Source organism: Drosophila mauritiana, chromosome X (genome assembly GCF_004382145.1).
Source record: "Drosophila mauritiana strain mau12 chromosome X, ASM438214v1, whole genome shotgun sequence".
Taxonomy (NCBI): Eukaryota; Metazoa; Arthropoda; class Insecta; order Diptera; family Drosophilidae; genus Drosophila; species Drosophila mauritiana.
In genome coordinates, this window is record NC_046672.1 from 4,625,093 (window position 1) to 4,643,609 (window position 18,517).

Consider the following 18,517-nt stretch of genomic DNA (forward strand, 5'->3'; position numbering starts at 1 on the left):
AATTCAGACGGATTGTTAAAGTCGATAATAAGAAATGAAAAGTCAAAGCCACCTATGCTGATTTTTTTTTCTATAAGCCTTCAAGGCAATAATATTCATGAACACTGAACGGGCACACACTCAAATTACCAAATTTTCTGAAAAACCGTTAGGAGCCTTGATTGTTTAAGCAATAACTACTGTCCATCTTAATCAAAATATTTTAATAATGTATAAATTCGATAACAAAAACAAGAGAGAACGCTATGGGCGCGATCGCGAAATTCTATAATTTTTGATTTGAAGGCGTTAGAAGAGGCGTGACGAAAATCTTTTTGGTCGGTCGGTAGAAATTGGCAAGACAAAAAAAAAAATAAAACGAAGAAAGTGTGGCCGTCGCACATTCGGAAGTGTCAAAAATTTTTTTGCCAAATGGGGCCTTAAAAATAAGAAATATGGCCACTATAACCACTATTAATATGAACCCTGCGTTAACCTTTATCTCAAAGAAAGAACAAGAGAATTACCATTTAGTTATAATCACAATGCAGAAGGCAAAAACTTTGACAGCTACAGCAGCGTTGTTGTTGGGAATACGTAAAAAATGATGACTTGTGTAATCTTTGCATATGTAGTAGTATTGAAAATTTCGTGTGCTGAATAGTTTTTGCATGGCAAAGGACTTATGCTGCTCGAATTAACGAAGGTTGGGGCTCGCATTGGCCTATAACTCTGGTAGCACAGTGTAAGAATATATGTATGTATTTATATGTATCTATGTATGTACAAGAACCTTTACTAAAACAACTCACCAGTGAATTGGAGCTCTGCATGTTGTCTTCAGTCCCATTATGTGTGAGACTATTGGTAGCACTCGCGGTTTTGTCGTTTTCCGAAAAACTCATTATTGTTAGAAGTTTTAATTTTTTTCTTTTTTTTTTTTTCTTTACACAGCACAGATGTTGCTCGGCTCGCTGACTTACTATAACTGAGAATAATTCCCCCTCCGTTGACAGACCCAAACTAAACTCGTTGACGTATATGTCAGTGCTGCCTAGATTGATAAAATAATTCGGCAAAAACGAATACCGTTTGCAGTATTGAAAACTACTAAAAGTTAAAATAGAAAATTAGCTTAGAACGGTGGTAATCATACCAAAGATGCATCCATCCCTGCCAGCAATTTCAATGCCATTCCAAAGATATTCTACCTGACGGGCTAAATGTTCTGTTTATTAATGCGAATTTCAATTCGGCCAAATAATATGCTTACGTAATTTATGTATGTCCAAAATGCGATCGGCAGTTGCAGTTTGGTGGTCCTTTGGCTGGCTAGTGTTATGGTGGCTCCTGTTTGCCATTTGCCTTCATACGCACCGTTGAGCCTGGGCATTTGTTTGTCCTGGCCAGGACCTCCTGTGCCTTGTTCCTCATCCTCATCCTCGTCCTCGTCCAGTTGGCTGTGGCTGCTGTTGCTTTAGCAGCTCTTGTGGTTTATTATAACTGCATATATCATGCAAATATCCACACACAAAGGGGGCGGTAACCAGTCCCCCAATTCCCGTTTCCCAGTTCTCAGCTCCCAGCTCGCAGTTCGCCAAAAACCCCCGAGCAACCGAAAATCCAAACACAAACACAAGCTGCAGCAGGAGCTCGAGGGTGAGGTCTGATGGGTGGGAAGAGGATGGGGGGCGGTGGGTGGAGTAGGAGGTAAGGAGATCGAGGTCCTTGTATCAGAGCATGTTTGGTTTCTGGGGTGTGGCTGGCCTTTTTTGAGGGCTGCAGTGACAGGTCCTTGCACAAATTCGGTTTTTGCATGCTTAGGTCGCCTTCTTTTCCCCCAGCTCGTTTACGAGAATTATTTTATAAATTTTCATAGTTTTCACTTTGATTAAAAGTGCGGTCATGGCTTCTGCGGCCTGGATTTCAGCTATGCTGGCCAGCTCCATTACCATGCGCAAAATGGAAAAGCCGGCCGCAAATGTGCACGCAACGGAAATCGAGTGAAGTCCTGCGACAGCGTCTTACGGAAAATCCTCTTTCAATTGGTCCAAGAAACAACTTCCGCAGGGTTTTCTCTTTTTTCGGCTTAATTTCCATCCCTCGTTGATTTGAAAATAAAGTCAGGTATGTTCGTTTCTGAAATATAGAATGGAAAATTAAAAGGTTGTTTCTTTTTCAGCAAAGCAAATCGCTGCATGGCATATGGCATTTAAATCGCATGAATCCCTTCATGCTATAGTATATTTTAGTGTTGGTCAATAGAATGCATAACCCTGGATTTTGTTGCAACAACCCTAACAGACACTATTGATGGCAATACGGAACAAGTTCTGGGTTGACAAATACCCCAATTTGAAGCGTTAGCCAATTTGTGGCAATGTCCACAATTGATTTAGGTAAGGTCATCAATTTCAGTTGCATGCACCCCATTTGGACAGGTCAACAAATTGATTTATCTGCTCGCCAGATTTGCGCTCAGTGCAGCCGCACACTTTGGATTAGCCAAGTCTTCATTGCATTATTGGCATTAATTGCTCAGCCAGCAAAAACCGCACCACATTCCTCCTTCGAGAGTATTTCATTTTATTTCAATATTTGGCAAATGCATTTATAATTGCTGGCCGCAGATAAAATCCAATGTGCCATCGTCATCGTCTTCCGTGCAGTTTGTAATTGGTAATTTACGACATTTTCCTTGTTGTCTTAACGAGCTTACATACATATCTCTTATTAGGAACTCTGATTTAACAGGCAAATTCCAAACTGCACTGCCGTCCTGTGGTTGGCCAAAAGCTATCAAATACCAAACTATCGCTTATATATGTACATTTAATCTGAATATTATTGGTAAATAACTAAAGTGGACCAAGCCTAAAGGAGGATGTATTCTACTAAAAAGATACATATCCTAGGGGTGTATTATTTAAAACCATTTTAGGTCTTAAGCCAAACTCAAATTACAGTAGATGTGTGATTTGCGATGGCTCAGCTTTAGACCATCTTGCGCACTCGAGTGTGAGCCATATATTTTTTTAAATGGCTTGAACTTGTCATTTGCCGTCGACTGCCATTTAATTTCACTAATTAATTTGTTTTTCTCCAAAACACACACACCAAAAGGATGAAATGAAGGGGCGTGGGGGGTGCTGAAGGCACGCGGCAGCTGCCGCAAAAGCCAAAAACAACAATTAAACATAAATCTTATAAATTTCCGTAGCCAAAACTTCCTGCCAAGGCTTTTTGTCTCCGCCGTCCAACCGTCTCTTTCGCACACCATAAGCCCCCTCTCTTTCTCGTTTCAGTTGAGATTTCTCGCCGTGCCACCGAGCATATTTCATTTCGGCTGCAACTTTTCCAAGACACGCCCACCACGCATGGACCCCGCCCCCGTTTCCTTAGCCCGAAAAAACTTTTCCCCAAAAAGCGGTCAAAAAGAAGAAGCCGAGAGAAGAAGAGGCAGCGCATTGTTTGTTGTCTAACAGTCTATGACTATTTAAAACAACCACATAAGCACACACACAACCACACACAGCAGCGGTCAAAATTGCAATGAACTATGAACTAAGAAACGCGCAATCTAAGCAACAAAAAGAAGAAAACCTATACGGTAATGACAATAAATAATGGGCAATATAAAATATTCTATATATTATATTATAATGATAAATGCTAGCATTTTGAGCCGGTGTGTAGGTGCTCATATAGATTCACATGTAATTTAATTTTACTATTTTACTTTGGCTGCTGCTGGTTTTCAGTTTGCAGTTACTTTGTTGGCGGAAAAGTGCAACAAGGCTACACACACACACACACACACACACTAAAACACACCCACAGCAACACACAGACAGACACACATCGAAGGACCACACAAAACATTTGTTACAATTTCCCACGTAAATACTTCCTGCCAAGAAACGCTCTCCCACACACACACGCACGCACACACACATATGCAAAAGCACAATTATAATTGTCATAACACAAAAGCAGCTGAAAATTTAGTGCCAAGTGCGAAAAGTTCCACCAACTGTAGAAGAAGAAGAAGCTGCAGGGGAAGCAAGGATTTTATGGAGCTAGCAAATTCCCATTCCGTTCGACTCGAGGGTAGTTCCTAAAGTTCTATCACACGGATTTAAGACCTAAAAGTATGTTGCTTTATTCTTTATTTCGCAACTCTAAAAAATGCTCAATCCTTGAAAAATGCATATGTGCACTATATTTTTGGCATACTTTTCTAACGCCTCTCGCTGCACTTCCCCCGCACTTTCTCCGTGCCAACTCCCTTTCTCTTTCTGGCCGTGACACGTTGATAAATGACATTTGCGGCGTCAATGTGAATTTTATAAATTCTCGCAACTTTCACGCCCGCTGCGAGCTTCTTTTCGAGAGCAGATGATGGTGGGAAAAGCCAGGAAAACCAGGAAAACCCAGGAAAAACCAGGAACTGGCCAAAACAAAACGCTGACGCTAGCGGCAATAAGCCCGAATGAAAGTAGTGCTGTTGGTAGGGCGGTGGGTGCTGTGGGATTGGGTGGTTAAATTGTGGGTAGCGTTAGTTTTTCGCCGCCTTGGTAGTTGCATATTTTTTATGACACTTTTGCGGCTTATCAACGTCAGGGCAAACACATGCACTTGAGCCCATCCACGTTACGTTACTTTCGCCACTAACCAATTTCACATGCTCCATTCCCCCCACCGCCCCCCCTTTTTGTCACATTATTTACATTGTCAACAAGCTGTCGCTGGTTTTTCGCAGCTCTTTCATTATGCCAGCTGGCTGGCTGTTGATTTTCCTCAATTTTTTGCCGTTTTTCGTTTTTTTTTGTAATCTTTCTACCCCAGTAAAAGTTTAATTACTATGGCCGAAATCCGTCAGTATCATGCCGTATGCCGTTAACTTTACCAAGTAACATTTTCCGAGGGCAACAGGTTGAGATCGAGCGCGAATCTTTGCCAAGCGGCGGAGAAATAGCTGATGACTTTTGCAAAAATCCATAAGCCAAAAGATTCGAAAGAATATAACACGAAAAATGCACAAGCCATATGAAAAAGTAAAAATAAGTTAATAGCTTAAAATATTACTTAAGCTATTAATGTTGGCCATCTTCTTTGAAATGCTGCTACTTAAATTAAGTGTCATACTTGCCCACAAAATCCGAGCAGCCCCTTCGAAAATAACGCTCCCAGTGGCCTTAAAGTCTATAGATATTTCTTGGGTGATTGTCGTTGAAGAAGTCTGCTCCACAGCCACCACCTTTGTCCCTGCCCACCACGCCCACTCCAGTGGCGTGTCAAGTGTCAACTGTCTGACATTCGATGTGGCGCCCAGGACTCGAAATGCTAATGAACTTGGGTAATAAGTCGCCTGCCCCGTGGTGACCTCGTGGCCCCTCACCACCTTCCAGCTCAGGTGTCCCTGCAAATAGTACATGTTCTTGGTGGCGGGCAAGGGGCAGAGGGGGAGAGGTGGTGTAGGCGGCTGTGGCGGATGGCCACGTTTAACAATTTGCAGCCTTAATGTGGCACCAAAGTGTTAAAGTCCATGTGGCCCATAAGTTGGCCGGTGGAAATGGCCGTAATGTATGGACGGAGTACGTGTCGCCCAATCCCTTTTGAATGGCCACGAAGAAAAGGGGTTGAGACGAAAGACTTGCGAAGGAAGGGACTTTAATTATGAGCCCGACCCGGGCTATTAAAACAACTCTCTGGCCATATCTAATGCGGGGGGTTGGAGGGTGGGTCGGTTCAGGTATCAAAACCTAGCCACCCAACTTAACCCAACACCATCCAAAAAACGACCTTGTCCGGCGGTTTTCCCATTTCGATATCGACGAAAAATTGCCGGCCATTTTGCGAGACAGGTACACTAAAACAGACTTTAAAGTGTAATTTCTGTGGTTACATTTGCCAAACATAAATCTAATGGATATTAATACAAGTTAGGGCCATCGCATCCCGCCATCCCTCCATTCCCCTATTCCGCCCATTTCCAATCCGGGTGATCCAGCTCTCCGGCCGTATTCGTACGTGAGCTCGTATATTTTACGTGCCCCGGTCTCCGGACTCCGGGTTTTTCAGTTCCAGTTCCAGACCTGGCCAGGATTTTGGGGCCCGACTAGCGATTTCCGGCATTTGCGGAGCCTCATTTCTGGTTTATTATAATTCAACACGAATGTGTGTGCGTGTGTGTTGGGGCTTTCGGAGGGGGGTTGTAAAATAGTGAATTCCGGGGGGGATGGGGGTCATATGAATACGAATCCACATTAGGTCTTGGGCCACATCAAAATATTTCAATTTTGCAGTTCGCTTTTGCGGTGCTTTTGCCATTTCAATGTTGTAAATTCGAATGCACTAAGAAAAATAGTTACTAAATTTCATTTAATATAGGTTTAGAACAGATTAGATTTGAGCAAGTTAGTGAGTTGAATCCTTCGGTACAATATCATTTTTTTGCTTAATTTTATTTCAATGTACTTCTTGTTTGCAAAAGGTGAGCGTTTCAAGGGGCTTTGAAGCTTTCCTTTGGAAACATCCGGTTGCCGTATGAGGCTTAAATGCGCCGAGCTCTCATTTAAATTAGATCAGATCCAGCAGGCGATGGTCTCTTAGCCAACAGCCGCCGAAGGTCACGGAAAAGTGGGTGGAAAGGCGGCCAAGTGGCGACGTTGACTGGCTGAAAATGTCTTAATTGCTTCAGTTCCTGGCTGACATCCAGAAGTTTGATTAAAAAGTTCGCACGTCACTCAATGACGCTAATCAAAGCGAAGGGGAGAGAATTGGGGCTACGGAACGAAAGTTTGTTTCAATCAATGCGGTTGGCGGATATATATGTATATATAGATACATCTACGTATATATATAGCTACAAATTCTAGGAGCAAAGTTGTAAACGAGCACATAAATAACTTGAGTTCAGCCAGAGGCTGTGGATTCTGGAGGAAAAGCAAAGGCCGCCAAAACGTCAATGGAATATCAATTTTAAAGCAGCCAGAACTCGGATGCGGATGCGGATACAGATAATAGACGCAGATACGGATACGGCTGCGGGATGTGGAAAGCGGGACACAGGCTGTTGGATCCATGGCCACTGGCTCATTCCAAAGCGGGGCCCTGAATAAATAAGAATCCCGCAGGGATGGCCTCATCACTCCACGCTGCATTGTGCATACATATGTGTCCATGTATTCAGGTCTATGACAATAACTTGACTCTAAGCCCAAGTCAAAACCGGAATCGAAATGCAAGCTGGTAGAAACGAACAACAACACATGGCTGGCGAAAAAAGGGGATTTTGCACGCGGAGTGGGCTGCGAATCCAGGGGGAGATTGCTGCATCCGGGGACTTGTACAGTTGGCCAAGATGTAAGCCGTTCGCACTGTCATTGTGTTCATGCAAAAATAGCTAGATGGTGAGATATTTGTTTACATTAATAGTAACATACATAAGTGTGAAAAATAGTCACTGTACATTCTATTGAATAGTGACAATACACAAATACAGACTGCGTAATGCTTTCTTATATTATAAATCGATCCCCAGAGCTTTACTCTGCTTCTATTTGGGACTTTTCCGCATCCTTCTGCTGGGCACGTGGTCGTCGCTCCATTTGAAATCCCTGTCGGCTACCAATTTGAATGTAGCTGCCAGCAGTGGCGTTGTTATTTGCCTCTCATCTAATTCAATTATAGCCACCAATATTGGATCATAACTGGCCAAGAACCTTCTACGGCAGGACCGCTTTTCCGGAAACTCCAGCGAGGGGAATCAAAGACTCGGGAACAACAAATCCTTGTGTCGGACAGAGAGCGAGGGACATGGCCAAGGACCAAAAAAGATGGCTAACGAAAATAACCCACACAAACACTGGCCAAAAAAAAATCTATATGAAAAAAGGGAAGAGCCTCGCCCAAGATGAAGCTGGAAAAATGCCGATAAACGGAAATACAAAACAAGAAACGTGCACAAATCTAATTTCCAAACAACACGCGCAGAGCCAAACAAAAAATGAAAGAGAAGAAAGCAGTCAGAGTAGGGAAAACAGCGGGGAAAACTGAAATGTAGAAAGCCAGAAAAAAATAAAACAACAGCAAAAACAAATGATGAAAGGCTGAGACGACCGGGAAACTCCTAATACCCTAGTTATGTATGGAAATTTTTAAAAATCAAATCAAATTGTTGTATTTGTTTATATGTGCCATTCTGAAATATCTTTAAAATATTTAAACAAATACAACACTTTTTCAGACACACGATTATCCTTTTTCTAAGCTGCAGATGAAAACCCCAACGAATTAAAAATACATAAATCAAGACGACTTTAGTCGGTGGTACCTGTTTCAAATTTCCAAATATTTTTCGTAGGGTATGGCAACAACAACAACAACGACGACGATGGGAAAATTGAAATGGAGATAGACGCGAGCGAGCGAGATAGAGGGCGAGCGGAGCAAAGTGAAACTTTTCAATATCCGCATCCGCTCATGAATAATAATTTATAATGGCCGTGGCCGCGTGTCATAAAAAGTCGAGCGGCAGGAGCCTCGACTTCGACTTTCAGCTCCGCATCGACCATTGAGGACAACTTCTTTCCCGGCGATTGATGTGGCTCAGCTGGGGCAAACAAGTGTCTAAGACACCTGCCACCTGCCACCGGCTCCTCGAACGGTTCTCCCATTTTACAGTGGCTGCTGGAACCATAAACTGCATATTTGTTCGCAAAATATTCATTGCTACCCTGTTATAGTTTAGTTGGCGGACTCTTTGGTTCTAGCTACTTCAGATATTCCTAAAATCTGTTGATAATCTTTTCATAACCTTTCGCATATGAAACCTTAAATAGCGATTGTTTTACTAGAAATTTATGATATGCACTTTCGCACTGATCACTGTACCACCTGTATCACTGAGAAATAAAAAGTTCCGAAGTAAAATGTTACTTTGGTTCAATGGCGAGCGGGCTGGTTTCCGGTGGCAGGAGATGGTGTTTCGGTACCGTTGATGCGTGTGTCACCTGCTACACCGTTGTGTTACATCTGCCACGCCCCCAACGCCTTCATTTGCTCCCGAAAGCGGCAAAAGTTTGCACGCTGTGCGGTTTTTTGCGTTTAGCTTATGAATATGACAGCAGCAGTTTTTGGCAGCAACTGTACTTTGCGGTAATGAAACAGACTTCTCGGCTCACTCAGTGTTAATTAAATGGCACATATCACATGCAAATGAAATGCGAAACGAACTGTTGCCAATTATACGTATGTACATATGTACATATGTAACTTATATTTCATTTGAAGGACTCCTACGGCCTTTATTGCCTGCTTCGCTCCACGTGATTTCCACGTAGCCGCGATAATGATAAAACTTTTGACTGGATTGCAAGAAAATCACAGTGACGCCCATTCACCCGCGGCCCATCAAATTCTTATTAGCGCTCAATTTCAATTGATTCGCCGCACAGAAGAAGCCAAAGAAAAAACTTTTCCAATCAGCCAAGGCCCAGGAACAGGAACAGGCCCAATCCCAAAACAATCCTTCTTGAGGCAACAGCAGCCGGCTAAAAAGTTCGTGAGCTTCTCTCTTTCGCTCGCTAAAAACCCAATTAAACGCGTCATTAAATTATTTCGCAATTTGCATATATTTCGTATTTCGACTCAATAAAATTTCACACCTGAGTGAACGACCTCCGCCCACATACGCGTGCACCTGCCCCCTTTTTTCAACCACCCCAACCAACCAACCAAACCACCCACCTTCATTAACCCACGACAAGTTTTCTCTTTTTCGAATTTTTTCCCGTTTTGTTATTTTCCTTTTGCTTGGCATTTCATTTTATTTGTATTTGTATTTTTATTTTCATTTTCATTCTTCAATTTGTTGTTGATGTTCTTCTTAAACTTGTTTTGCTGTTGGCACAGCGCACACATAATATATATATATATGTATATATATTTGCGAGTTTATGTTTTCTGTAGAAATATGCATTGTTATCGCATTACCTTAAATAGTTGCGGTTAAGGTGAAGTGAACTTTCTTGGAATTTCAATTGGCCAGAGTCGAGGGATCACCAGAGCACACGAATGTTTATTTACCCGGGAACAATGCAAATTAAAAGCTTCTCCGAGTTAAAAATGTATTTTGCCCGGGGACTTATGAGTATTGTTAGAGCTCAAATCGAAGCGCAAGGAATTTGAAAACTACAATACTCCGGACTCAGCGCAATTCAAATCACCGAACCAGGCGGGAAAAACTTTGCCTTTCAATTGCTAACCTCGCTCTTTTCACATTTCAAGATATTAAATTAAAAAAAAATCTAACATCTACCTTTTATTATATATTATACGTTTACTTAACAAGCTGAAGAGCACCTAACTCACTGATTGATGGGCTCCGAAATGCTGGGGAATATGGCGAACAAAAAATGGTATCCCAAGGCCGCCCGAATCGAATCCCTTTCCGGTGGTAGCCTGGCATGGAGCCACTGTTTCCTCTGGGGATATCCCTAAATGACCCAGAAATGTATGCAATACGCATTTAATTCATTTTTTCACCCCTTTTTTAATTTCTTCAAATATCTCAACCCGAAACCCCTTCGCGCACCCCCTTTTCGACCAGCAATGCACGCACAGCCGCGCACATAAAATAAATAAATACGGGGGGAGCGAAAAAAAAAGAAAATACGGGAAAAGCGTCTACATGAGACGCATATTTAATTCCCCCCGACCCCTTGGTCCTGTCACGAAAGGATTTTTCATAGCCTCCTGGCTTTGGACTCCTTTTTTTTATTTTTTGCTTTGTTGGTGTTTTTTTTTAATTTTTCGTTGCTGTTCGCTTTGTCGCTGTTTTTATGCATCAACAGAGGGTATTACATTTCGAACCATAAGTTAGCGCAATTCGAAAAGAATTCACATGCATTTTGTGTTAAATGTACAAATAACTATTGAGTAGCAAATCTCGAACTAGCAAGAAAAGTTTAAATTATGAAATCCGGAGAAATCAAACTCTAGTTGGACTTCAAATTTTACTACAGGGTATTTAAAATATCGATTCGACCACCAAATCTCTACTTCTTGTTAAAATTCATTTTGTGCATACTTTATTTTTATTTCCTTCATTATTAATCGCATGTTTACACAGCAGAAACGCAGCCTGCATGTGTGTGAGTGACGGAAAATGTGCGAGTGTGTGTGTGTGTGTAGGTAAGAGGTGGCCGGAAAATTCTTTAAATTTCGAAACACGCAGCGACGAGCCAAAGTTTTATTATATAATGAAGTGCGATCGTAAATCACATTAATTGCTCGCTAGATGGCGCTGTCAGTGTTCAATATGGCGGCCTAAAAACCAAAATGGTCGTCGTGCAATTAAGCGAAAAAGAGAGGAAGAAAGAGATATCAGCGTGTAAGGAGTGGACAATAAAAATCGATAAAATTAAGAAATTTAATAAGAACAAAAAAAAAAACCCAATTTCTTAACGCAGATGTTTAAAAATTGTACAGTTTAAACAATTGTCTGAGATGTCCTTTCACATCCATGATAACCAAGTTTCACAGGGAGCGGTGAAACAGATTGACTCTCCATCGAATGTCCATCAAAGTTTAATTACAATTTTGCTACTAACAAAAACGGTGTTAAAACGCAATTTACAAGTGACAGAATACAAAAAAAAAAAGGAACCAAAATAAAAGCTCAAAAACTGAATTAAAACGAAATGGGCGAAACTGAAGTGTAAAAACGAGCTAAAAAAGATAAGACAAACACACGTGGTGTGTTATGAACTCCATCGTTTAATCGGGAATCGCCACCTCTGCCACTGATAAAGTTCAAAAGTGAATGCTTTTTAGTTGCACAAATTGCCAAACAAACAAAATTCGACGCGGCAAAAAAGAAGGGGAAACCCAACAACACGTAAATCCAAAACAACAACCACACACCCATACACTTACATCGAGACAAGGCAAGCCAAACAAAACTGTCCCTGGAAAAAGCCCCAAACTAAACGCCCCCCGCCCACATTTTCCGCCCACCAATCGTCGAAGAAAAACTCGAAAATAGAGTGCAACAAAAAGGGACAGGAGCTCGCATGTAAGTGCACAGAAATATAACTGCTTTTAGTTTCCGCTTCCGTTTTAATGCACCGCGCGCCTCGGTCACACTGGTCGCTGCGGTCACACTGGGGTTATGGGGTTGTGGGGTGAAGGGCTGGCTGATGGTTGATGGTGGGCGGTGTTTTTGTGTTCTCAAAAGTGGGTGGTGGTCAGCGGGGCCAACTTACTGATAGAAATCAAGGCTATTGAAAACGCGAACCAAAGTGCGGCAGAGTAATGCTCTTAGACCGAAAGGTTTTCAAAAGCGTTCGAAAAAAGCGTGCCGAACGGAAAGTGTACGCCAAATGGAGCTAAAAGTGCAGGAAGAAACACTGAAGGATAATGGAAAAGCTAAGAAAATGGCCGAATCAGTTAAGAGCATAGGTGAAGCTACAAAAATATACAGAAAGAGAAGCATAGACAGAAAGCGTTTACAGACTTGAATTAGGAAGATTGAATTAATTCAGTTGAAACTTTCTTACAAAATCTTACTATAAACACACTCTTTTATACAGAAGAGCATTTCGAGGTCGCTTTAAGGACCTAGTTGAAAACCGTTGGACATATGTTGAGACCAGGACGAGTTGGTTACATTTCTCGAATTGGTCGTGTTTCGGTTGGTTATTGAGTGGACCCACCGAATTGGCGGGTGACTGTAGTTTTTTGCCCCTCCTTTATGTGCAATATTTCGTAATGTTATTTGTTTGCCTCTCTGGATTTGAGAGTTTTTCGAGGTACCGCGACCTTAGTTTTAATTGACACATAAATGGGCGGTGGGGGTTGCACACAGTTAGCGGATGGGATGCTCGCAGCGGAAACTGAGTTTTGTTTTCATTTTTCCGCTCGATTTTTGCTTCAATGCGGCGTGATATGAGCGACTTCCGCCTTGCACTTTGCATTTCCGGCCAGCGAACAAAGCGCCCGTCATTTGTCAGGACTGCCACAACCCATGCCACCAGCAACCTGCACCCGCGCCCTGCATCCAGCCCCTGGAATCCTCGATCAGGAGTCGTATCGGTCCACTGTCATCAGCAGCCGACTCCATCAATCTGACAGGTGGCAAGTAAATTGAAACTCCATTGAAAGTTGCACAACTTGCGGGTGGCAGGGCGTCGGAGGAGGAGGAACAGCAGCAGGAGCAGGAGCAGGAGAACAGGAGTCGAACAAAGAGGCACATTAATTACTGCCAATCTGGCTGGACATTCAATGCAAACGGGAAGTGCCACAGGGCAATTAGGCGGCCCTATGAAAAAGGAGTTCATATCGAAAAGCCATGGGAGTTTTCATCAAAAGAAGAAGTTAAACTAAAAGGTAGTTCCTTAGAAGAATAACAACAAATTAAGTTACTTAGCGTTTCAGGTAAAGAAATGTATTGTATGCTCATTATGTATTAACCCAAGGCTTCTACCTATTTTAAAATAGTTTTAGTTTTCAGGTCATTGTCGCCGGGGGGCGATGGTTTTATGGTTTGCAGCCGGGCTCCTCATTTATTCATGTGCAATTCTCGGACACCGCTTGTGTGCTTTCCACGTGTTTTAATTAGTTTTCCAGAGTTCATCAGCTTACTGTTCGCCAGAACCCCGAAGGCCTTTCCAAGCCAACCCTGGAATGGGGCCAGTTCATTGCCGAATAATGAACATAACAAATCAACGGCTCGTCATTAGGCGAACCCCAGTAAAATGGGGCTAGGAATGCGAAGAAATGCGAATGGGAATGGGTCCTATGCATAATTTTTCAGCTCACTGAAGCAAAAACAAAGTGTTGACGGCTCCAGGTGCTCGGAGGTGGGACTACAAAAGTAATTACAGCCCAACCAGCTGTTGCCCAGATTAATTGCCTCCGGCTTAGGAAATGCCCGTAACTCACCAAATGGCCATGGAAAACAAAAAGGAATGCAATATGATTTTTTCCCTCACACGACGAGTCCACGGAATCGTCTTAAGTTCATATGTCATATTTGACAAGTTAGCAGTTTACAATTATGGGGAAAACCTCGATTCTAAGTTCGCGTGAATGGGAAAAGCTTTCTATAAAGTACTTTAGGACGCTTTACGCAGCAAAAGGGAACCACTTTAAATAAAGTACACTTTTCCCATCTGGGAGAATCCTTTTCAGCGAATTTGTGTTAAAATAAACAGCAAGAAAAGTACATCAAAAGGGTAAAGTGAAAAAAGAATACCATGGGAATATTCCTTGAGTTTGAATTTGCAGTTCCACCTCATAAACAACAAAAAAAAAAAAAAAAACAAGTACACATCCAACCTTTTTTTCCTTCATAACCCGAGCAGCTGGTTAATGTAATTCACACTCTTTGATTGAGCAAAAATAATGCAGGTTTCATTTTGCATTATTTTGCCATTAAATTCGACGAGTGTTGGCGCCAAGATTTAAAAAAAAAAAAACCCATTTGCAGTTTCCTTTTTGGTGTGTAAATGCCGAGCATTTGAACGGCGGCAACAAATTTAATTCATCTTTTTACAGAGGCAAAGTTTCATTTAAAACGCAGCGATTCCCTCGGGATTTGGCCAATCAAAGGGAATCAATTTGCGCTGTGCCGCTGATGCTATAGGAAATGTGTAATTAAAACCGACTCCATGCACAAATTATAATTTCGTTAAATGTAACTTTCCGGTTTGCCTATATATTTTTCTTTTTTTCGCCCCACTGCCACATGGCCGGCGGAGGAAAATAGGGAAAAGCGGATGGGTAGCTAGCTGGAAATGGAAATTTGATTTGTCTGCATTTTAATGAGTTGCCCCTGCGGCGGCGTTGATAATTATGCGATAAAAATACTCGCATCGGAAAATGGCAAAACGCTTTTGTAGTTCGCCTCGATTGAAGGGGAAAAAGGGAAATTCGCGTATGCCATTTATTGTCGGCGAATTTACCGCACTCGCTTAATTGGAACATTAAACCCGTCGCCGACCGGACTATTAAGCCCAAACTAAACTAAACTAAAGTGAACCGAAACTGAACTAAACCGAACTGAACGGAATACAACTAAACTGGGCTAAGCAAAAAGTGCTCGTTTATTTGCACTCCGCAACGCACATGCTGCATCATCAAATGTTTTATTTGGACACAACATGCAAATTAGCCAAAAACGCTAAATGGCTAATTCAATTAAATTTCCATGGCGAATAATAAAACTTAAAACAAAAGATGGGGGTTATTTATGGGGGCGTGGCAGAAGTAAATCAACACGCAAAGCAACAAATCTCCCGCACACACCAAATGAAGTTTATGTTTTTTAATTAAAATTTTTCAAAGTATTTTAGCGGAAGTGGTTTTCCAAAATGGCGTTGCGACTGCTAAGTACTGTGGATTCATGCTGTGAACTTAACTGCAAATTATTGTTTCTAACTCCGTTTCAAGCTACGTTTGCCCCATAAAACAATGCGATGAGATGTAAATATATCTTTAAATCTAGATCTACTTTTCAATAAATTTAAACGAGCCTGTAAACCAGGGCACCCGCAATGCAACTGCTACCCCTTAGTTACCCTAAACAATTGCTCTCTGCTAACCGCATTATGCGCAGGTGTGACCCAGGTGCGCGTTTGGCTATTTAAAAATTGGTCAGCGGTCATAAATTTTGGGCAATTTCGGCCGCGTTAACAGCATGTATCCATGTGTTTGTGCTCCAAATGAAATCAAGCATGCCTGATGAGCGGTTCGGCGGGGGTGGGGCAGCCATTTCCGTTTCCGGTTCACGTTGTCCTGTCCATTTATGTAATGTGTACGTGTGTGTGTGTGTGTGCTTGTATGTGTCCATGTCCTGTCCGTGTTTATGTCCATGTTTATGTTCTCCGCTACTTTTGCTGCCATTGCAGTTTAATGCGTTTTTAAAGCGTACGAAAATTATGTGCCATGTTTTTCGTGAGCCTTGCGTCTGCTGTTCTAGTTTTAAAACTGAAACATATAAAAATAATTTATGGCAAATTATAAATATACGTATGCACAAATTTACACTTGCTATTCGTCCGTGCTCCGTGTTCGTTAAAATGGTCGCTGTTTGCATTGAATAAATTTTAATAGGAGTACGGGACTTAATCCGTATGCGATGAATAAATAATCAAAAGTGAAAAGAGCTTTACAAACGGTTCCTCTATCTAGATTTGACGATGATTTAAGGCACTGAAGTAGGCTATATAATAAATAGGTTCCAGCTCAACTATATATTTATTAAATACAATTTATTATGACAAGCAGTGGTTAGGTTTTGCTGCCATATGATTTATATTAGCTTTGTTCACGTCTATTCTACGAAAATCGATGCGAAAATAAGTTCATAATAACAAATAAATGGCGAGATAGGGGCATTAAATCTCTTTAATCGATTCGAAAATGGTGCACTTCATAGTCGAGCGTAATCGACTTTTGTTCAGTATATTTACTTTACTTTTCGGTCCCATCAGATTCAAGATTTCTGTATTCTCAAGTACTCGAACTTAAAGCCTAGCTAATCGATTGGCAAATAGTGCACTCGTCTAATCGATGACTTTCTGATAGTCTCGATTGCACTCGATTCCCCCTCCTATTTCACAGTCCAATCGCTGCTCAATTCACGCCTCATTTGAGTGGGGCCAAAAAATGAAGGGCGACGTCAGCTTCAGAAGGGCGAGCGATTAATTATGCGCATAGCAAGTTTCTGACTGGCAGTAGGGGGTTAAGAAGGGTACTCGGACGGGGGATATCCTTGCCCCCACTGCCCCCCACTTTCGGCGCACATGTGACGTGTCGGTGTTGGCATAATATATGCATTCTTATTAACAATCTCGTCGCCATTCTGACTCTCAACAACTTTGGAACTCGCCCACCACCCATACCACCCATGCCACACAGAGCCCCCTTTTTTCGGGTTCCCATCCCCGCCCCTTTGTGGCTGCTTCATTTGGATGTGTAAACGTGTTATTTATTTTCCCCTGCTCCATCTGAAGCGAGGAAAAAATAAAATGGAGAAGGAAAGCTGAATGTTGCCTTTTAAGTGGCAATAAATCAAATTGTCCTGTTCTCTGCCCTCTGGGAAGCTGCGAAGCTGCCTGCCTGCGCTCTTGAGAGGGCCTTCAGATGAGGCGGCGTCGGCCTCCGGTTCGCGGGCAGGGGGCGTGGCAGTCAGTCAGCGAGATGTTGGCAACTTACTTTCATATTTGACTTAGTCATAAAAGGCAAAAGCGAATCGCTTTCAAGCTAGCCAAAGCAATACGAATCCACACTGCAAACAAAGCATACCCTTCCTCTTTCATTTATAAAAGTTGATAAATATTTTTTAGAAATATTCAATGATTTTTTGTTAATTGTGCCCATTAAAGTGCCAACTATATATATTAACATTCATTTGGGCTTTATTGATAATATTTTTTTTGTGTGCTGGTAAGCAAGGACTAAAGACTAAGGATCTGGCCCCCCAAGTTAGTCATCTGTAAGCCACTGAAGTGTAAGTGTGTGTGTGTGAGCGAGTGCCTGGGTGTGCTTGTGTGTGTGTGTGGCATCGCGGCTTTGTGTGCTGCGCTGTTTGTTTAGCGTTCCTTAAGCTCTTAAGCTCATTTCGGTTGCGTTTTATTTGTAACTTGAGGCACCCTACACACTCACACACACCGAAATACTCACACCAAAGCTGACTTTATTTATTTTAAATAAAGCTGCCAAGCAGCTGAAATATTGAGTCAAACAATTGCAAGACGACAGCTGCAGCTTCAAAATTAAAGGAAAATCCAAAAGGAGAAAATCCAAGAGCAAAGGATGGGTGTACTACTAAGTAGAGGCAAAAGGTTGAGCAAAATTGAAAGGTGCTCGGTTCGGTGGGGGGTACAATATAATAGTTAATCCCGCAAAATGTTATCAGACAGCGACCTGCATTTCCCCAACACGAAGAAAGGCCTGAACATACAGCAAAAAAAAATATATCAACAAGTGTTGTGAGCGAAAAATAAAAGTAAACTAGGGTATATTGTCTAAATAGCATTTTAAATGATGAACGAAAATAAGATAAAGTATTACAATTTTTCAACCTTTTTGTAGATTTCACGAACCTAATGCAAAAACAGCATTTTTGTATTGGTATTTTTCTGGAAAACATGCATAACTGATAGTAGTTAAAATGAGCTCTAAAGATCGAGAAAAAATAGATCCAAGGGTGCGTAAAGGTCCACACACTCGCGGTATTATTATGCCATTTTATTCATGCAAACACCACCACGCCCACCGCCCATTTCGGCTGCTGGTGCATGTCTTTGTGGTGCTTTGTGCGCTTAGTAACAACAGAATTTAACACCTTTTGATCGGCAGACAGCAAACGACCTGCGGGAGTGTCGTAGTGTGAGTGCGAGTGCCAGTGTTTGTGTAGTTATGGCACAAAATAAATTCCTTTAAGCTTTACTGAAGGGCACACACACACACACACACACACACACACACACACACACACACACACACACACACACACACACACACA

At 41.9% G+C, this 18,517-nt stretch overlaps 1 protein-coding gene across 1 annotated transcript in view; it reads right to left on the reverse strand.

Annotated features, from left to right (window-relative positions):
* Positions 1 to 18,517, reverse strand: part of LOC117147081 — a 49,310-nt gene that overhangs the window by 7,791 nt on the left and 23,002 nt on the right. Inside the window, exons 4-6 of the mRNA XM_033313844.1 lie at positions 1,253 to 2,118; positions 1,136 to 1,198; positions 792 to 1,033 (exon numbers count right to left, since the gene is read on the reverse strand). Of these exons, the coding sequence (XP_033169735.1) occupies positions 792 to 1,033; positions 1,136 to 1,198; positions 1,253 to 1,340 (393 nt within the window). The 5' untranslated portion in view covers positions 1,341 to 2,118. The remainder of the gene's footprint in view (positions 1 to 791; positions 1,034 to 1,135; positions 1,199 to 1,252; positions 2,119 to 18,517) is intronic.